This window comes from Brachyistius frenatus, unplaced genomic scaffold, assembly GCF_029030835.1.
Source record: "Brachyistius frenatus isolate BFR_SWC_R1_liver_20210118 unplaced genomic scaffold, ASM2903083v1 Contig_1, whole genome shotgun sequence".
NCBI classification, from domain to species: domain Eukaryota; kingdom Metazoa; phylum Chordata; class Actinopteri; family Embiotocidae; genus Brachyistius; species Brachyistius frenatus.
The window spans coordinates 5,566,446-5,587,787 of record NW_027210600.1 but is presented as its reverse complement, the minus strand read 5'-3'; the positions used below and the strand labels follow the sequence as shown (position 1 = coordinate 5,587,787).

General features: G+C 41.3%; 2 protein-coding genes across 2 annotated transcripts; both read right to left on the bottom strand.

The window, feature by feature from the left end:
• Positions 1-672: 672 nt before the first annotated feature.
• barx2 (BARX homeobox 2) lies at positions 673-12,329 on the bottom strand. Its single transcript, XM_069691207.1, has 4 exons — positions 11,324-12,329; positions 5,928-6,243; positions 2,666-2,750; positions 673-1,761 (listed from the first exon to the last, which is right to left on the bottom strand). The coding sequence occupies exons 1-4, from the start codon at positions 11,508-11,510 to the stop codon at positions 1,477-1,479; spliced, it is 873 nt and encodes a 290-aa protein (XP_069547308.1). The 5' UTR covers positions 11,511-12,329; the 3' UTR covers positions 673-1,476.
• Positions 12,330-15,061: 2,732 nt separating this feature from the next.
• On the bottom strand, positions 15,062-20,654 carry rbm7 (RNA binding motif protein 7). The gene is made up of 5 exons (XM_069712484.1): positions 20,474-20,654; positions 20,015-20,177; positions 18,605-18,680; positions 16,304-16,394; positions 15,062-16,064 (listed from the first exon to the last, which is right to left on the bottom strand). The coding sequence occupies exons 1-5, from the start codon at positions 20,564-20,566 to the stop codon at positions 15,726-15,728; spliced, it is 762 nt and encodes a 253-aa protein (XP_069568585.1). The 5' UTR covers positions 20,567-20,654; the 3' UTR covers positions 15,062-15,725.
• Positions 20,655-21,342: the final 688 nt, after the last annotated feature.

The following is a 21,342-nucleotide window of genomic DNA, read 5'->3' as shown; positions in this document are numbered from 1 at the left end:
ACACACTTGTATATAGTAAAAATTGTTTTACACAAACCTAAAAAAAAAACAACAGCAAACAAGCTTAACAAACAAGCATTATTTACATCAGAAAAATACTGCACTTTTCATATGAAACAATGACAAATAAAAATAAATCTGTATAATTCAAAAAGCTTTAATTACAAATCTTTGAGCGCACAGTGAGTAGTCACTGACAGGCAGTCGAAGACTGTAATTTGAATGCAGGTCTAACATACCGATTGGGGTACTCGTGCTAAGCCTGCAGGCTGTAGACGTCTTTGGAAATTTTAAATGTTGAGCATTTGCCGTGTATCTCTTGCACAGGCTGTGATTTATTTCCCTCTGTGAATCTCGACAGCTTAAGAGTCTTAGTGCCCTCGTGGCTGAAAGTCATCCTGACTCACATGTAAGAAGAAGAAAGATCAGGGATGGCTGAAACATTATTAACTATTTTAATCCAATTTGAAACAGCAGTTAAAAATACTGTTTTACACATATATATGTGTGTATATGCAATATGCATGTGTGTGTGTGTGTGTATATATATATATGCGTGTGTGTGTGTATATATATATATATACACACACACGCATATATATATATATATACACACACACACACGCACACGTGTATATGTATATGTGTGTATATATATATTTATATCTCCAAAAGACCATATATTTTATACTTTATACATATTTCTACAGTATGTTACAGTGTATGGCTTGGCAGAAATATTGATTTTCCGCTTTGAAAGAAATACAAAAAAAAAAAGTAAGCTTTCCTGGGCAAATCATTTCTAAACATAGAAGTTTCTAAACTTTACAAATCTGTCCTCTGCACTTTCCCTCCGAAATGATTGTAAAAAATATAGTACTGCATTTGGCTGTGATTTTATCAAGATGTTAAAATCTTTCCTCTGAGACCAACAAGGCACTTTCGCCATTTCATAGAACAGTTTTTGGCAGCAAAGTGATTTATAATACAACGATATATCGATACACTATAGTAAGGCAAGGTTTGATATTTTGGCAGCTGTGAGAACTGAGGTGTGTGTGTGTGTGTGTGTGTGTGTGTGTGTGTGTGTGTGTGTGTGTGTGTGTGTGTGTGTGTGTGTGTGTGTGTGTGTGTGTGTGTGTGTGTGAGAGTGATCTCCCACGGTTTATAAGCACAATGACGTGATGCTGTGATACATGTCACTATGTTGTTATTAAGGCTCAACTGACCTGTTTGGACAGATTTACACTCCCTATACGATGACCAGTGCATTCAGTGTGTATGGACTTTAGCTCTTTGTACCGTGCATTTTCCAGTACGCAAAAAAAATACAAGGCTACACTGGATGCCACCAGCGTGTGTCCAGTCAAATCTCTAAAGCAAATGGCTCTAAACACCACACAGGCTTTTTACAGTGATCCTGAGGCACTATTTGTTTTCAGGTTTGCATTAGTCTTTGGTTGGGTTTGTTCTTGCTTAGCTGACTGCATGAGTTTCTGACATAAGGAGTGGCTGCTCCCGCTCAGATCTCTCCATCGCCCCGTTGGCATCGTGAGTTTCCGAGCTGGGATCTTGAGGTTCCAGCTGAGACGACTCTCCCCCGTGAGCCAGCCCTGCTTCCTCGGCCGCCCTCCTCATCCTCTCCTCTTCCTCCATCTTCATCCTCTGCTCTTCGGCCTCTATTTCCTCCGTGGTGGGGATGGAGTTCTTCTTGGGTCTTCCCTTGGGCTTAGTCGGGGCCTCATGACCTCCTTTGAGCACCTAGAATAAAGCACAGACAGTCTTAGTGGACTGCTCGGGTAATAAATGGCAGCAGAAGTCAAAGGCAATGCTTGCTATTATAGTAATTAAGAGAAGACATATTGCTGCTGGCTGCCCCTTGTGCTCTCATTTATCTTTAATGATTTCAGCTCTTTTTGTTCTCCGAGTTGTTGACCCCTCTACTGAAGTGTTTGCTCTCACTGCCGTCATCATCAGTCAAACCGCACGCTGCCTTTCCACACATTCTCTTCCTGCCAGACTGCTACGTACAATTTGCTGCTCTCCTTGTTATAGGGACCAACATACAACAATGAAATTCAAGCCATACTTTTGGAAGTAAGAATTCTCAAAAAGTTATTTCTCCACAGCATAAGAAAACACTCATTTGACATGAAAATGTAATGTTTTGATCTGAATGAGTTTGGAGTAACTCAAATTTACTGACAAACTTTAACAAAATGAATTATCTGTTCACTGTTTCATAATGTTTGCCAATTTACTGGATTTGTTTTTTTTGGGGGGGGCATTTGTTGCCATATTTTAGCTCAGATGTTTCTTACAGGCTGTTTAAAATTATTTCCTGTCGACAGCTACTTCGGGGATTTTATGCCACTTCAGGTCACTGTCCAGGTTAATATCTGCTCTTAGCATCTAACGGCACTGCTCCGATAACACACCTTTAGAAGCTGCAGGTATTTTCACATTATTTCGGGCCCATTAATACCACTAACGACAGTGCTGAGCGAACAAGTCAAGTTGACCAGTTAAAGGAGTTTGTTAAATTTTGACTGCAAACCTCATATAAAAAAGTAAGAGAAGTTCAGCAGAAAGAAGGCGGAAATGTTCTTTTATGTTGCCCATTAGTCCCAGACATGCCAGGCTTTAGTGTAACTCTAGCACTTACCATTTTCTTCCACTTCATACGCCTGTTTTGGTACCATGTCTTCACCTGAAGCTGTGTAAGGCCCAGGGACTGCGCCAGGTCTAACCTGCAGAATCACAAATGAAATTAACTGCAGATTAGTTGGATACTTTAACATGCTTTATACAAACTGAGGTCATGTTAATTTATGTGCTTTAAACATCAGTTTTCTTTGGCAACAGGAAAATATAGAAATGATCCAAATCTTTTGGCCTTTACCTTTGTTACACGAGGCAGTTTTATGCCTAAAGGTTGCCGGCACTGCCAACGTAAGTACAGTATAAGATCACACTCAAACTCTGAACTCCGTCTTTGGATCTCAGATCAAAGATGATTTGCTAGCAGCTCGAGTCTGACACTGTACACCTGCAGCTAAGGAAGCAGTGTTTGAAACATCTGTACTGAGGCCAGTAATCCAATCAGAGCGCTTGTAGCTGGATGATTGGGGCTGTTGGAGAAAAGTCTGAATGCATCCACCACATGTGGTGATCCATGACTAATAGGGCTATTGGTTGGTGGGTAATGCGAAACCTCAGGAAGGGACAGATAAAGTGAACAAGGCATCCACTTGTAAAGGAAAGGAGCGCTTATTGTTGAGATTTCCTCTTCCCTGCTCGTCTCAAGGTCTTTAACAGTCAGATGAAGGGTGTTTCATGTCCACAGCCCCCCCTGGGAAAGCAACCGACTTTCATTTGATGGTGAAAGTGGAAGCCGAGATAGAGAAAACGGGTGAGCAAAATCTAAAAAGCAGAACAACAGAAAGTCCCTGCAGACTCATGGAGCCGTCTGCATAACCTTCCACGTTACATAAAGAGCCGTGCGTGAGTGCTTGGTGCATGAACGTGCTTCGTAAAGCACCAGACATCCAGGCAATCAAGCTGTCTATCAAACTTCACTATCAAGCACCAGCCTACAGTCGGGCAACAACTGGAGGCAAAAAGAAAAAGTAATTGCAGAAAAAGAAAACACCCCAATTATTTCTGGTCATTAGCTCTCAGTGGAGAGAAGACGTACACTTACAGCAGACGGTGTTTGAGTTACTCCCTCCAGGCCACTGCAAGGCCACCATTTTGTTGCACTCTCACACTTTTCATAGGGGAGTCTTGGATGTAACTGAATACCTTTTAATAATGTTGATGAGGATGATGACAGTCATGATTATTAGGGCTCTAATTATTATAACTGGAGCTGCATAAAATCATTATTGCTCTATGATATAAATAATTAGGTCTATTTTCAGGGATACATTTAGTTGTGATGCCACCCGCCCCCACACATAGTCTCAGTTCGAGACCGCAGAGGTTCCACGCCAAGAAAAGGGAAGAGAAAAGTTAAGTTATCTTTGGATCATAACAAACCAAAGTGGGGAGCACGCCATACCTTTGATGTGGGCTTTTAAAAGGGGATTTTCTCTGTTGATGTTTTCCCACCTGCTGGGTGTTTAATTAATTTTCAACAGTGTCAGGATTGGATATTTTGACAGGACACACAGTATTTTGGCACAGCTATTCATACGGGTGGTTGGATTTGATCACTGAGTTGTGCTTGTGCCTCGGGGCTTCTGCTTTAAGACGAGGCATGGCGTCTTTCCAGTGGCTCCAGGCTCCAAGATGTGATATATTTAATAATGCATCGTGGGAGTTTTCCCCACGGATGTGAATGGAATGGCAAATAAATCTGGTTTACTCCAAATATGCCAATGTCTTGTCAGATTGGCTGTGGTAAGCAGCAACATTGCAAAGAGGATACAAGGTTTGAAACATCTGTCTGGAAAGAGTAGCTATTTGCATGTGTAATCACATGATTGTTCTTAAAGCCAGTTATTTACGTTTTCATGCACCGCTGATCTCCTCTCTGGATCTACAGAGATAGAGCCAAAAATGTAATCTCTCCTCCTGCACATGTGAAGGACAGCTTTTTACAACATTTATGGTTCAATACTATTCTGGGTTATAATGGAAAAGTAACCCACAGGCCAAATATAAAAGTGAGGGCTCCAATAAAACTGGAAAATATGCTCTAACCTCATGGCAGGTCCCAAAAATGACCCACAGAATGGAATTTAAGACACAGATATTAACATATAGATTACTTCATCTCATTGTAGAATGCTAAATGTACTTTATATACACCTGCACATGTGTGAAATGATTGGCAGTAAATCATTGTAGTACATTTATGTTTGCTTGTGTTGGCCTATGTCCCTGTTTTCCTGAATAAGGCAGTGTTTCTTTGTTGGTTTTTATTTTTTGCTGTTCGAGAGCTCGGGGTTAAAACGTTACTCGTGTCTCGACTAGAATGCTGAGGTAATGCTCTGGCTTAGACAAATTCACATTACATGAGACATTCCCCACAGGATCAAATCAAAAGTTATGATGTTAGGTTAACCGCTGCTTGATAATTGCATCTGTGGCTTTGAGAAGGCGCTTGTGTGTGCGTGCTTTCAAAATGTGCTCTATGCCAGATATGCAGGTTGTCAAAATGTTATGGTCGAGTGACACCTAATATGACTGGTAGCTGGGGCATCCGTTTGATTTACCTTGAACACGACTTGGTCACAAAGAATGTTTTTGGTAGCTATAAGCATTCATGATTTACTACTTTTCATTTGTCCTTTTATGTGGTGCGTTGTTTAAGCTCCCAGTGTGTGTGTGTGTGTGTGTGTGTGTGTGTGTGTGTGTGTGTGTGTGTGTGTGTGTGTGTGTGTGTGTGTGTGTGTGTGTGTGTGTGTGTGTGTGTGTGTGTGTGTGTGTGTGCGTGTGTGTTAATGTACTTTCCTCTATGTGCAAATGTCAATTTACTTCCTTGTAACAGTACTTCATTTAAAACATTTCTCCATTGGTGCATGGCCTATTGACTTCTTAGTTGGTATTCCTAATGATAGATTTTTTTTTTTTGGACTAGCTTTGCTTTCAGACAGAGTAAAGGGGTTTATAGCAATGATGCTACTAAAATAAAACTCAAAGACCGACATGTGATGTGCATTGTTATCTGTGGCATGACAACATTGTCTCTACAAGAATGATCTTTTTCCCCAAGGTCTAGCGTTTAAAAAAAAACCAACAGTTTAATAAAAGCTTAATAATCTGTACTTGTAGAATACTTCAAAATCACAATACATAATTGAATCGGCGCCCAAATATCGCGATAGTATTGAATCGAGAGATGAGAATATCGTCACATCTCTAAACTTTAATGTACCTGAATCTAATCAATCAGATGTGAGTGTCTGAACTACACTGACCTATCGGGGGTGGACAAGTACTTCTGCTTCTGGAACTTCTTCTCCAGGCCCATCAGCTGCAGCTCGGTGAAGATCGTGCGGCTCCGGCGCGGCTTCTTCAGGCGCGGCGTGCTGCGCTCGGTTTCCGACTCGCTGCTGATGCTCAGGGGCGTCTGGCTGAGCGAGGGCTCGGAGCCGCGCGGGTGCTGTGGGGAGAGCAGGGGCAGGTGCGAGTGGACTGTGCCCGGGGAGGACGGCTGCTGGAGGTGGGGGGGCAGGTTGGGCGGCTGCCGCGTGATCACTGAGAGGAGCGGGTAGGCACGAAGTGACGAGGAGCCTGCAGGAGCACAGACAACGCGTCAGGTCGCAGAAACATAGACAAATGCATTAAAGTCCAGTGATTAGATCAGATATCCTTCTGCACGTTTTAGTGAGCTCTTAGGAACTCCTAAGTCAACCTGGTTGTACCAGTATCGATCGGCTGTAATTGCTTAGACAGGTTCATTTTTAATTGACCTGTATTTGCTGTGAAAAGTGTTTTGGTTTTGACCTCCTCCATGTAGAGGGCTGCGATCCCAATGACGCAGGCTGTGTTTTACACTGATCCTCTGAACCCTTCAAATGAATGATTATTTTTCCGAGGTCGTTTTGCACTAACTGGCTTCCCAACACAAAACCACTGCATGCACACACAGAGCCTGACAGCACTATGTACACACACACACACTCACTCACACACACACACACACGCACACCCAGAATGAGCTGTAATAAAATCTAACACCGTTCAACTATAAACTTTTTTTCCTCTCTTTCATTCTCTCTCACTCTTGCACTCAGCTCTGTACAAACACACATACACACACAGTTTTTGCTCTTTATCAGAGCAGACAGAAGCAGCAGACGCCAGAATCAATAAAAAGTAGCACTTGTCTGGAGCCGAGGCGGGAGGGATGGAGACCTGGAGGTTGGCAGAGAGGATGCGGCGGGTTAACCAAAGTGAATATAGTATCTGCCAGAAAAATCCTCACGGCTTCAAATATAAAACCGGTCCCTAAACCGAAATTTAGAAGCAGACTGCAATGCATGGGCTGATAAGGAGCAGTGCAGGGATCCCAAGGGGGATTATATGGATCAACCAGGAAGATATAGAGGCAGATGAAGGGCTGCAATGGAGCAGAGAAAATAGGAGGTTGTCACACACCATGTGTGTTCCTGGTTATCTGTGGTGGATCTGTCTCCATAATCTCCTCTTCAACCAACAGACAATCTTGGACACATAGACACACACATACACAAGTGCCTGCAGGAGACACAAAGTCAGACCTTGACTTACATTTGTTTAACGCTGCTCCTCGATTATTTTTGTATTATTTTCAGCCCTTTAAGAAGTTTTTCCCCCTGAAGACCAGTGACAAGATGTGTAGCACAGAGGAGGAAGGGAAAGGAGTGAGTACATCAAAATGAAAATGCCTCAGTTTCTAATATTACAGTAGAGTGAGACTTGATCGCAGAGGTCTCCACATATAAACTGTGCACAAAATCCAAGTAAACCCCACTATTAGGTGCAAGTCAAGCATGAGGAGCGTTAAGGGCTGCTCAAGTGCACATACAGGTAGCCACAGTTGCTCTGCGCACACACATGTACACACCAGACACTGCCTTGGGCATGACATCATGGTAAGGCACTGAGGTCATCGCTAATCCGCCAATGTGAGATTGCTGGTATTGCAACAAGTCTAGACAAGAAGACCCCCTTTTCTCTGGCTGTATGATCGCCATCTATATTGTTCTCACTCCGTCTGTCTGTATATGAGATCTGTATGTATCTTTTTTATGAATCAAGGGAGTTGATGTTCCTTTGTCGGAGAAATTTTACATAAATATTGATTTAATTGTAATTCGTGGAATTGTACAAAAGTGAAGTGTACATTTGTGTCTTTCTGAGGAGAAAACACGCCTTAGTTTGTCTTCTGTGAGGAAATCACCTGTCAACAAAGAGCTTGAGGTGCCTGTGGACAGTCCCCCCCCCCCCTCCTCCGAGGCAGTACGAAAGAGAGAGGGAGTGAAGAGGGAAATGTCAGCCCTCGTGGTGACTTTCCACTGACAGGGAAGCCATCTCTCTGACATGCTGTTGACAAGTGCCAGTGTCCTGTCAATAACCTACAAATAAACTGTTTGAGTAGCTGCGAGAGCGCAGCGCACCCCCATGCAGAAGCACACTGATACTCTTGATAATAGCAGTTGGAATGCAGGGACTGGCCCAAGTGCTTCTAGTAACCATTACAGAAGACATACCTGCTGAGAATAGATCAAGAGGAACAGTTTGTGAAGCATTCATTTTAATACCAACTGTTTCCTCTATTGATAACATAGTTATTATGACATAGGTCTTACTAAAAAAAAAAAAACAGATGTTTTATCATCAAATGATGAAGGAGATTTTATTTGTTCAACTGCATGACTAATAGCATCAATACCACAACTTCTCAACAGTATTTCCGACAACCATCTGCTCCCTATCATAACATCTGCAGTCCTTCCCTCACCGTGTTTTCAATGGAGTACTGGAAAGGATGATTCCTTGCTTAGCTACGACAAGTGCACGGGAACTTTTGCAATGATTTGCATGGAAACTATCTGGTAAAAGCTTTAAAGCTGCTTAATCAAACATTTTTTGTTCTTTTTTTTTTTGCCTTGCCCTTAAAGCACACATCAGTCTGTGCAATAGGCCATGCAGCTTCTTTATGTGTCCCCACTCAAGGCTTTAATTAGAATTATTCATGGGGCATCTTTGAAAAAGCATTGCATGGAACATGTTGAGTATTTAATCTGCAACCTGATCCATACAGGTGGCAGCAGAAAGGAGCCTGTAGCGTAAACTACTTTTAGAGCTGATTTATTGCTTGTCCTTTTTAGAGACAGATCAATTTGGTGGCAGTGCAGGAGTGGCTGGGAGATGACAGGCTGTCAAACATGTTCCTTAACTGAAGATGGAAGAAGTGCACGCATTTTCTCTTTATGTGTGTATACTTGCCTGTGTGTGCTGACATGGGTGTAATCAACCTTCTCAAGCCGGCTTCATGCTTAATGGGATACCTTATTGTCTGCAGCGGATTAGGGTTTAAGATGGGATGAAAACCTTTTTTGCTCACTTGGATTTCTATTATAAGCCTGCAACCACTATACTAAACCAGTATGCTGAAGCCCTCAGGCTTCACACACTCCTACTTTTTTGTTTTTTTATTTATTGTTATTTTTCATTATGCTGTCAAGTGAGATTACACCACAGTTGATCTTAATCTCTCTCACCTCTTGCAGAAAACAGCACTAAAAGCCCTACCCTGGGTCCTGCTGAGAGATGGGACACCAGATGAAATATTGGAACCAGCCCTGCACCGTTCAGCACCAGGTAAGATTTCATTGTCTCTGATCCTGCTGCAACTGACAGGGAATCAATTCCATGAGTATTGGTCTCTTTTACTGTACAAAAATAAGGTTTATGTTTCACTTTAAAATTGACTGAGGGATTGGGTGAAAACTAGATTCACAAAAAGCAGGCAGAACATAAAGCTCCTATGTTTGAGTGACATACAAAACCAACATTTGTTATCAACTCCTCCAGGCCGCATTTTTGGCATCACTGTCTTTCAGCGGCCTCCGCTGGCAACAGGAGGTAATGACATCCCTTCCTGTGCAGAATGAAGAAGTCAACTTTCACTGTTTGTAGGCCACGCAGGGGCCAGCCACCTCTCTTTGGCCTAGGACCCGGAAGCCTGCCAGCTTCTATATCAAGCACTAAAAGCCATTGATGTCGGGGAATATACTGTGTCTCACACCCCCGCTGCTACAAATAAGTGGCGGGCACAGTGTTCTGATATGCACGGCGGGTTACTCTATCCATCCGAACAGAAGGGTGCCAAAACCCAGTCCTAGTGGCCTGCAGTACACACCAATCCATATCAGAGGGATGAGGGAATCGCTGCCCCTATTTTTATCCACTCGTCGCTGTCATCATCAAATTGCAGCAGCTATTATTTCAGACTTTGGAGCAATTATCCTAATGGTTACTGGAGTGTGCAAACGCCTTTGAGTTGTTTGGATTCATCTGGATATACAATCAAGAGTGAGTTGAGAGGGTTTGTTTTGGTGAGATAACATGCTGTCTCGCCTGAGCTTTGTCGTATTATAGTTTGGTAACTTTCTGTACAAGTACAAGGCACATCTAAATGACTGCTTTTATTTTATCTATCTATCTATCTATCTATCTATCTATCTATCTATCTATCTATCTATCTATCTATCTATCTATCTATCTATCTATCTATCTAATTTTATCAATCATCTTGCTGAAAGGAAATGAAACGAAATATATAAAACTTTTCAGAAGAATCTGTGTTAAAACTTATAGATTTAATTACAATGTGTTATGTCCTTGCTTTGTGTTTCCTCCAGAGTCAGTCAAGATCCATCAGTGCACTGTATGATTTATCCTTCATCAGTGTTTTTACAGGGTGGTTCTCCGAACTACACCACGTTTTTTTTGGTTCCAGGTCCCATTTCTGTGACTAAAAACACACAACCTCTCCATCTGTAAATGTCAATCAGCAGAGAAACTCATTATGGAAGGCCTTTGGCAAAGCAGAATACTCAAATGAATCAAAGCAAATAGTGAAGGCGGTAACCACGGCCCTCTGGGGTGAAATTTCCCCTTATCTTTCGTATCTGTCCTCTTCTTGGCTTTTATGTACAACTACACCAATTTAGCAGTTCACTCATTTATCATCTTGCCCCCATCAAAAGCCCTTCAGCATCTCACTGCCTCCACCGCATGTCTTTGATTTCCCGCTAAACACGTAGCTGCTATGATTTATAATGTGAAGTACAGAGTGAGGACGCTGAAGTCGTTGGTGCAGCTTTTAGGAGAAACTCTAAATTCATTAGGATTAATTAGAAATGAATCAATGAAATAAAATTTTAAAAAAATTAAAAAAAACACCAGTGTGAGATAATAAATTAGGCAAATGGTGCATGTAATCGGTACCGATATCAATATTTTCATTTGCATAGTTGTTTGCCCGGGAATGATCATTTCAAAAAACGAATTACAATTTAATGGGACCACATTAATTTTGTCATTAGTCTCACCGCCAACACATTTCAGAGCAGACATCCAATTCTACGTCTTGTATATATATAAAAAAAAAAAACCTTTTTGCACTTTAAATCACATTTCCTCATCCATGCACCATTTAAATTGACCATATTTTACAAATTTAAATATAACGCATCAATAATGATACCTAGCTGCTGCGTGGGTGTCCTGTCACAGCTCCCGTGTTAAAAATGAGTTTTTGTTTGTCTCTTAATTAGGTTAGTTGATCAAAAAAAAAAAAAAAAAAAAAAAGTTGTCTTACCCGAACATGAATGAAGAGGCTTTGGTCGCACAATGAGCGAAGGGCACACCGAGTAGAGAGACAGTTTCTCAAAGTAATCACAAGTCTCCTTGGAGAGGATCTCGTCAATCATGAACGTCTTGTAGCGCCGCCTGGCAGCCTTCAGCTGCCCGGGGGAGGAGAGCCTCAACTCGGCTTGACAGTGCATGATGCGTCCCTGTGCGCTGCGCGCTCGTCTTCGCCGCGCTGGCAGGGTCTGTTCACTAATGCTTAAGCTTATGCAGGTCTGACCGTCGGGACAGGCGACTATTGAAGCTCACGCGTTCGGGCAACACATTGTTTATCTTTCAAAATGCAGTTGAGCTTTTCCCTGAAGTAGCCTTCAACTTCAAGCTGCGCAGACCGCCACAGTAATGAACTGCGATGTGCTCACACCCACTCCTATATAAACCATCCCTAACACATCTCTCTCTCTCTCTCCCTCCCTCCTTCCCTCTCTCTCTCGCTCTCTCTCTCGCTCTCTCATATACTCCTTTAATATAGCGACATACATGCCCCCCCACACACACACACACATCACACACCTCTAAACCTTTTCCTCTCTGATTTATTTTGCACATTTTTACAACTCGTTCATTCTCGTCTAAAAGTTGGGTTTTTCGTCCGAATCAGGCGTGATCTGTCTTTCTTTTTTTTTTTTCAGAGGACACAATCTAACAAAATACGTTTATATTACGAAACACCATTTTAAATCTATTATCACCCAAATAACCTTATCAGGTCATTTTAAGTTTACATCGTAGCGCTTCTCTGTTTTCAAACGTTTTGATTAACGTAGGCCTACTTTTCTTAAACCCGGGTGTAACTTAGTTTCTCATTCATTTATAGCCTATATATATATATATATTTTCTACGTTTGCTGTAGACATGTGCGCAATATAGGCTAATAGTCTATTCGATATTTGACCTCAACTGAAAGTGACCTGAAAGCAAATTAATGATTTCATTTGCTTTTAGGTCACTTTCAGTTGACTTCAAATGTGTGAATGGATACGTATTTCTTTCTTTCTCTCCAAAAAAAAAACCTTGCAAACATTTTTGAGTGTAAGGTTTAAAGTGTAACAGTTTCGCTACACTGCTTAGGTTTTTAGTTTTTGTTATCACTATTTTAATAACAGCCTGTTATTTAGGTTGTTTGTGTAGTAGACCTATACTGTTATGAAATATCATTATTAGGTTTATAATTAGCCTTGGAGCTACAACAGCAATAATAGGCTAAATAATTAGGCTATGATAATAATTATATAGGTTTTACTGTCCCAAAAATAATAAATCAGAATTATAGCTGTATTGCCCGTGAAGGAGCAAAACGATAGGAAGCACATCTGCGGTTAAAGGCCAAAGTTGTTTTCTTTATTAAAGTCCAAAACAAACTGCCGCAGGTGTAAACGATTATAAATCGGCAACCGCGTTCGCAGCGTGGTGTGAAGCTATTTTGAATAAGACGCATAGAAGTCTCAACAACGTATTTCCAATAACGTACAGCCGGATAAGAGCACGAGCACCTGGAACTCCGGTTTTGTTTGGCACAAATTAAGTTTGATTTAAGGCTGAAATCTGTGTGAAGAATAAGTCACGTCAAACAGGCTTTAGTAAAAAAAAAAAATGTTTTAATAATAATAAATAAATAAATAAATAGCCGATCAGTTTGGACCTGGGCGCGCGGATGAGTCTGCTGGACCTCACATACCGGCACGTTCGACTCGCACTGAACACAATATCTCCACGTGCTTTCCCCTCCCGCGGGTTTTTTTTTTTTTTTTTTTTACAACATTTGCCCATGCATTTGCCTTTCGTTAAGTACAGAAAGCCACGTTTTATAGCCTATATTCTTTCTGTGAAACCTCTTTCGGATATTTGTTTGAAAGACTTAAGAGGTAATAAAAAAAAAAAATTTTTTTTTTAAAGTGTTTCCCAGTAGGCTTATCTTTTTTTGTTAATAATTTACACGTTGCCATTTTTTTATATATATATATATATATATATATATAAAATGAACGAAATCTTGGTTCTGGGATGAAACACCCGGTTCAGATAGTTTCAATAAACGTTGTAAAGTCGGTGACCCCAAAGAGGAAACGATTATCATAACAACTGGAAATAAAGCGAAGTCGCTGGCGGTTTGTGTCCCCACCCCCCCCCCCCCCCCCCACTCGACGCCGCCGTGTTTGAAGTATGGAGGATTAATGGAGGAGGAAATATGGGAGATCTGCTTGGGAAAGCTCGGCTTCTTTTCCCGAGGTTTTGATGGCTTGATCAAAGACGAGGAGGGGATGAGAACAACTGCTGTGGCGCTGTCAGCGGAGCGCACTCAAAACGTTTGTGAAAGTGTTGGTGGAGACTGCCCAGTTCTGTTGACGTTATTTCACCCGTTTCGGTTCACTGCATTTAACTGTAGCCGATAATATACGGAGTGATTCCAAATCATGGCAATAATATATATATATATATTTATTATTATTATTTTGAGTTAATGAAGATTCGTTAGCTGGCCGGTAAATTAGGCCTGGTGGCAGCAATGAACCCAACAGCCCGAGGTGGTGCCAAGCTCTGGGAGTCACGGCTGCAGGCATGTTGTCGGTGGCGGGTTTGCGCTGCGGGGCTGCTGCAGGGGAGGGGAGGGGAGGGGAGGGTCGCTGGGTGTTTGGAAGTGGATCATTTCAGGAGACACGCTTCTATATAAGTCCACACAGCAGCGGCTACCGAGTGGCCTCTCTAATCCGTCCGCTCCAGGGCTGGAGACGCCAGGCAGATCAACCAATTAAAAGAGTTATGCCACAGCCAGGAGCGTAATAAGGGCCTTCCTAGTACTGACACCGAACAGAGGATACTCTCTATTAGAGCGATTTGGGAGCATCAGGATGCAATCAGACACTCGGCAGATTACAGGCAAGACAGAGCTTAAGTTCAGAGGGTGCAAATGCAGCTCCACTTTTGGAAACCGGGGGATTTATTGGGAGGATATCGTTGTCGATATTGCGCCGGGGAGCCGCTGTTAGTGGCATAAGCACTTTCGGAAGGGTAGATTATGACCTCAACACAGACATTAAGGGATTTGATCATCACTTTGTTATAAAGCGAGCCTGTACAGACACTGACTGGGGCACCAAAGCTGAAAGGCTGATCAGCAACGTGAGATGTTCAGGATCAAAGTGCTGCTAATTCTGGGATGGGACGACAGTCTTCCTCCGTCACATCTGCAAAATGACCAAAAGCAGTGCCCTGCACATGTTCTGAAGATTCTTCCGATTAAAGAACAAAATACAGTCGCGTACAATTCTGTCGAAGAAACAAACCAAAACGTAATGAACAGAGTGGGTGTCAAATCCATGTCTAAGACTTGAACGCATCCTCAATAGAAAGGTCAAACGTAGGAACTGATCATGTGGCTCAGTTATATTTAACATCTTAATTGATTCAATGGAAGGATGTGTGTGGCGCCACCTGTAGATTACTTCATAACCCGCTGCACAAGCATATTAGTTACACATGGTCCATTTATAGGTGCGATAACAGCCATGTGTGCATGCATCACAGCATGTAGCATCAACATACAATAACCTACTTAGTTCATTTAGTCACATACACAAAGAGCTGTACGTCCACGGTGTACAGCCAAGACCCGGGCCTTGGCTGTACACCGTGAACGTACAGCTCTTGTACGCTTGTGTTGTGGACAGATGAAAGACAGTGCAACAATCAAGTGAAAGGAGCTTTATAATAATGAAAATGTTCATTTTTTAAAACAACTTTTCTTACAGATCAGATTTTAAAAAATAAAAAAAAAAAATTATAAAAAAAAAGCTCATTTTTGGAAAGAGCAAGTTCAGCAGATCTAACAATAAGAAAGGTTGGTGCCCTTGTTGCAGAACAAGCGTCGCTGGTGGAATCTTTTGCTGAATTTTTTTTTTTTTTTATTTTATTTTTTTCCTGCAAAGTACCTGGATTCAGTGAGCACCATTTAAATACAATTTGCATAACATAAAAACTGGCCAATCTGCTCATTTTTTCTTCTTTTTTTTAAATACATATTTTGTTTTTCTTTTTGTGTTCCAAAAATGACTACCAGTCGTGTCTGATTGTTGTCCTTGCTCTCATGATAATACAACCCCACCCCTCAAAATATTTGCAACATCTTGTGAGGAAAAGCTCACATGAAAGTAGAGTACAAATTTAAAAATGCCTTTAAAGTAAACAAAAAATGTCTCTAAGGCATGAGTTATTAAATCTTCAAACTGGTAAGATCCTGTAGAAACATCCTGAGAATGCGCAATAATTGTATCGACATATTACGTGATCTTCAGAAAACTGTCCCGTCAATTTGTGAAGAGTTGGAAGTCTGAACAGAAATCCTTTACATGCCTCAGTAACGTCGCCATCTACTATCTTGGTAGCCACGGTTGCCGCCCTTGTCGTCGTGCCTGTTGCCACCTCTGCTGTCGTGTTGACGGCTGCCGCTCCTGTCGTTCTGGTGGTGGTTGTCCCGGCTGTGGCTGTGCTGCTGCTGCTGATGACGGCCGGAGCCCGACTCGTCCGCGTAGCGCTGGCCTCGGTTCGTCTGCCAGTAGGGGCTATTGTCGTGTTGCCTCGAGCCACCTCCACCAGAATTTCCACTTGCGGGCTGCCGCTGCAGAGGTTTGGGAAGGCTGCCGTTCAACTGCTCAAGCTGCTGCATGTGAAGCTGCCACATCATGTTGTTCATCTACAGATACAGGAAAACAGACAAATACCAGGACCCGTGTTTCCTAGAGGCCAAAAAGCTTGTTTCTATTTCCATCAGTGGACACGCTTCATTTGATACAGAGCAACAGAAGTGTTGTTGTTGTTTTTTTTACCAAAAACAAACAAATATGTCTCGATACATAACACCTGAGAAAAAGGACTATACATTCTGGCACGACTGTGCAGGGCTTTGACATTATAAAAGTATAGAAATGTTACCGTGACATGTTTCTGCAGATTATCAGGGGATGAAAAGGACCTCTGCATTTGTGGCGGTGTGTACGGTGGAGAACCTAACTGGATGGGAGTCCTGTAAGAGTAAATCAAACCATTGTCAGATATTTTCTTTTCATAGAAAGGGCAAGGACAAGTATACAAATGTTCAGCTCTGGTCAACATTTTCATTCCCATAGTAACAGGATTCGTATTTTCGACAATTCTCAATCACTTCAGAATCGACCAAAATCATTTTTTTGTAATAGAAAACATTTCTGGAAAATTCTCTAACTTTTTGTTAACTGACAAAAATACAAAGATTTTTTTTTTTTTTTTTAATGTTTTCACAGACCTTTAGAGTGTTGCAAGCATCAGGTTTAAAATTAGTTTATATTTACACAATACAATGTAGTTGGTCAATAAAAACATTGGAAATCTTTGTACTTTTGTCAGGTTAAACACAATTAACAAAACAGATCCTTGTCTTTGATTCATTTTACAAAATGTCCCAAATTCTGGAAGAGACCTTTGTAAAAAGTTAAAGGTTTCACTGAATGAAAAAGGCAGAACTCAAGTGTGAGGCCACAGTGCAGCACCCAGATGGCGTACAGTGTGCACATACTGGAGTTTTTGTAAAAACAAACTTTTCGGATTTGAACGATTTCATATTTAGTTTTGCAAGAAAAGCATGAAGTATTTTGTGATGATTTCATAGACAAACTAACGATAACTGGTTGGAGCACCAAAATTTCGTACTAACAACTGAGAACAGCTGACCATCAAGCAGTGCAGAGATTTAAAATCTTCAACCAAAACAATGCCTGCATATTGTGTTTTCTTTGAAGAGACATTGTTTTAGATTTCGATGGCTCCTACCGGTCCTCACTTTTCTCCACTGCTGCAGACATGACGTAAACAACAACAACAACTTAAGCTGTGAAAAAAAAAAATTCTGGATAATTGTCATGCCCGATGTACCGTTGCTGTTGTTGAAAAAAACTCAAACAAATCCAGTAATAAACCATCATAGTTCAGCGATAAGTGTTTCGTGCCGTGATCCACAATGGAATGTATGAGAAACAAGTCCATCAGCACTGGTAGGAAGCCGGCTCTGACAGGTCCGATCCAGGATCTGAGAGAGTTGGCAGGACTGGATCTGCTTGCAGCTAAAGTAGCAGCCAGTCTATTGTTCATGACGGTAATGTAACTTCTTGCTGACATGTAAAGAAGATGATGATGATGATGATGATGATGACGTGACGAGCTGCTCAGTCAACGGTCCCCAAGACGAAAGTGGGAATTAGTGACCGCAACATAGCTTCTTTTTTTTTACTCGCACGTTTGTTTTCATCAGCTGCTCTGATGGAACAGGAATTTGAATTCATTGTTTTCATGCGTTTACATCTGAACAGGATCTGCATGCACCATAACGTTACCCATCGTTTTAGTCCAGACATTTTGACCATGGCCATTTTGTGGAGCCAGACGTGTCCGTATTTGTAACCGACTGAGGACACTACGTCCCCCCCCCCCCCCACCTACATCACAAACCTGACTACGCCCCAGGTATGTCAATCAAACCAGACACACCCCAAACATACCTCTCTCTGAGGCCTGGTGTATAATCATTTCTTGATCAGTCGGGGAGTTTGTTGTGAAACTGTTCAAACACCAATAACAAACTCATCTCATCTGACAAAATACGTGTGCATTTGTTATTGTTACAATAGTACTGCATACTGTTATATGCAATATTAATGTATTAATGGCATAATAAATGGCCATATTTTTGGACTTAAAAAGTGTGTTTTAGGCCTATGAAAAAATACTGTTGAAAGAAATGATCAAATATTATGACTGATTTACCCATACATTTTTTTTTACACAATTAACTTTACAAACAACCCCCCCCCCACCCAAAAAAATAAAAAATAAATAAATAAATAATCCACTTCCAGCTGCTTTGGTTAATCGTTTCATGCAATCTAAGGAGATGAGAGCCAATGCTGCGATGCGGTTACGACAACAGCAGTCGATCAGCTGCTTTAGTGCACTTATAGACGACACAACTGTTTTACACAGCCTGCTCGCCACCACTGTCACCAGAAATCCTCCGATGGCAGCTCAAAGTTAACATTAAAGACACTATGTGGCTTTTCTTGGTGAAAAATGTAATGACAAAACAACATGCAGCCGAGTGCTCCTGTACCAGGCCACAGAGGAGCCAGCAGCAACCACAGTGCTACAGAGGCTGATGGTTATTTCTGCTGCTGCCACTAAAACGGTGTCTGAGGCTGTTCTTACCTCTGACCATGAGGATTTGGAGTATTTGCTGGATTTGAATTCTGCGAGTTCCCCGGACTGGTGCTGTGACTGCTACCTACGATGGGACAAAACACACAATTGAATAGTAAGAGAAAACAATACGATTCGAGTTTATAAATAACCGCAACACATCCTGTGCAAGTACAACAATCTGGTACTTTGAATTGCCGAATACACATTCATTAAAAAAGAAAACCCCCATAACAGGTATGCTTTAGAAAACGGTAGTAGCACGAGTCTCCATCAACACATCTGTAGAAAAAAAAAAATAAATAAATAAACTAAAGATTTGCTCTGGGTTTACCAGTCAGATCATAACTCTTAGATGAACGAATCCTCGTTCTGATGGAAATTGTGGAAATGTCATGTCTATGTTTTAGTTGTAAATGTGGCAAATCACAGCAAAGCAAACTTGAGCTCGCATGAATAACTGTTAGTACTGTTTGACGTGGAGTCTGTGAGTGTTGACGCTCACATGTTGTGCTTTTTAGCTTTCAGCAGAATGTAGTTTTACAGTCAATCAACGTGGTCACAAAGATGGAGGTGTGGAAACCCAACTGTCCGTTTCCAGGACACCTCGAGTTGATTTTTTTTTTATCAATACACATCGGTTTCTCCAGCCGTCACTGGAAAAGACGAATCGGTTTAAGACCATTCATACATTTATGGATGAAAACTATTGCACCCACCGAATGATCACAATGTTTAACTTTCAAAGTTGCAGCCGTAACGGATTCAAAACAAAGGCGGCGGCTCGCCGGTGTTTCGGTGTTCAGACACCTCACGGACCTTAAACTTATAAATAATATTTACAGCCGTCGTCACGGCAACATCAAGCTGCTCGGAGGGGATCTTTGTTGCCTATTAAATTGAACATGCTTGTCTATAGTTTCCTTTCTGATTTTCTCAAGACGAGTGTCTGCTGTGCTTCCTCCGGTCCACGTGCAGCGTGGTACAAACGACGATACCAGACAGCAGCCAGTCTTCTTCTTTTTTCTTCTTCCCCTGTTTAAAGCAGACCGGATGACTAATTGCGAGATTGAAAACACGCGTGATGCCGGTCAAAGAAACAACCCAATGATTCGTAATATTGCTTAAGGCTTCCATCAAACCTGTCAAAAGACATTGGAGTAAAATCTTTGTAGAAAAAGCAATCATTTAAATAACACACTTGTTTCTGTAGGATTAACCAAAAGGCTGCAGGTACACATGAAACAAAAGAAAATGTCATGGCTTTTAAAGGGGGAATGAGGCGGGTTGTTGTTGTTGTTGTTGTTGTTGTTGTTTTCTCCACGAGCTGTTAAGGGTACCAACAAATTCATTTAACACATGAAGTCCACAAACAGATCAACAACAACAACAACAACAACAACAACAACGTGAGCTCACCGGATCTGAACTGCACGTGGATCGTCCTCCCGTACAGCGACGTCCCGTTGAGGAGCTGCATCGCGTACGGAACCGACTCCTCGTGTTTGTAAACAGCGAAACCAAACGTCTTTTGTTTTCCCTCCGAGTCTTTGGGGATTTTGGTTTTGATGAGCGGTCCTCCCTGCAAAAAAAAAAAAAAATAACAAAAAAAACAAATCGTTAGTTTTTGTTTTTCCCAAAACACAAAACAACGGATGCTAACGACAACGACTGTAAATAAACAAGGATTTTTATTTATTATTATTTATTTACTTAAAACAAACATTTATGTTCGCATTGTGAGCAAAAGAAAGAAAAAAAGAGACACGGTTGTCCCACAGCAGCTTTCCCCCCTAAAAATAAGCAGGTTTTTTTTTTTGGCTCGTTAACATCTTGTGTTTTGCTAACTACACACGTAGCATTTGACGTGAACAGCACCTGGACAAACAGCTCGAACAAAAGCTCCTCCGTCACTTTTGTGTCTAAATTTCTAATGAAGAGCGTCCGGTCAGCCTCGTCCTCTATTCCCATTGTAATTCAGCAAATACTGGACCCGTCCTGGTAAAAATGAAGGCTTACGTCTCGCGTCAAATAGCTTCTGCGACATATAAACGGAAGGCCTGCTTTGCCGTAAAGTGAAATGCCGTTATACTGGACTTCCCGTCGTGGGTGAGCGGTCGTTATTTTACGACACGTAAATTACGTCCGTGGCTTTCTACCTTTGTTTCGGCAATATATCATTTTTGATCAACTGCTACAACAGCGACGAATGTAAACATGTTTCTATTATACATATTATATATCGCTTATGCGTTGATATGGCACATTTCTAATATAGAAATTAAATTTGTGTTTGTTTTTTTGTTTGTTTAAGGTTTGTCTGAGCCACCTAAATAGCCTAGACTATATAAAACAGAGAACAGGAGAGCTGTTGAACTGTATTTAAGCTGTTACCTTATAATTCATTTAATAAATTAGGCTTCCAGCTTGCAACAGATTTCGTTATCTAGCCAGCTATTGATTTGTATATTGTTTAGAGTTATAAATTCTTTAAAATGTCAGAAAATAGTCAAAAAATTCCATCACAATTTCCCGGAATCAAAGCTGACATCTATGCTTTATCAAACTGACTTTAGACTAGCTCACCAGTGAATACAATATAATAATATATAACATAAAATGTTGTTTGTTTATAAATGACTCCGATGTAATTGATTATTGAAATTCTTTCAGATCAATTTTTCTTTCTCATATCAACCACTCAGTGTCTGTTTTCTGATTTCCAAGTGAGACAGGATGTCTCATAC

What these genes read in the sequence shown, in the direction of transcription:
- barx2 (XM_069691207.1), bottom strand. Translation starts at nt 11,510, where the DNA reads ATGCACTGTCAAGCCGAGTTGAGGCTCTCCTCCCCCGGGCAGCTGAAG. An exon ending in TACTTGTCCACCCCCGATAG is followed by an intron (nt 2,751 to 5,927) that starts GTCAGTGTAGTT and finishes GTGATTCTGCAG; the next exon opens with GTTAGACCTGGCGCAGTCCC. An exon ending in GTATGAAGTGGAAGAAAATG is followed by an intron (nt 1,762 to 2,665) that starts GTAAGTGCTAGA and finishes GCTTTATTCTAG; the next exon opens with GTGCTCAAAGGAGGTCATGA.
- rbm7 (XM_069712484.1), bottom strand. Translation starts at nt 20,566, where the DNA reads ATGGGAATAGAGGACGAGGCTGACCGGACGCTCTTCATTAGAAATTTA. An exon ending in CCACGTGCAGTTCAGATCCG is followed by an intron (nt 18,681 to 20,014) that starts GTGAGCTCACGT and finishes GTCCCATCGTAG; the next exon opens with GTAGCAGTCACAGCACCAGT. An exon ending in ATCTGCAGAAACATGTCACG is followed by an intron (nt 16,065 to 16,303) that starts GTAACATTTCTA and finishes CTGTATCTGTAG; the next exon opens with ATGAACAACATGATGTGGCA.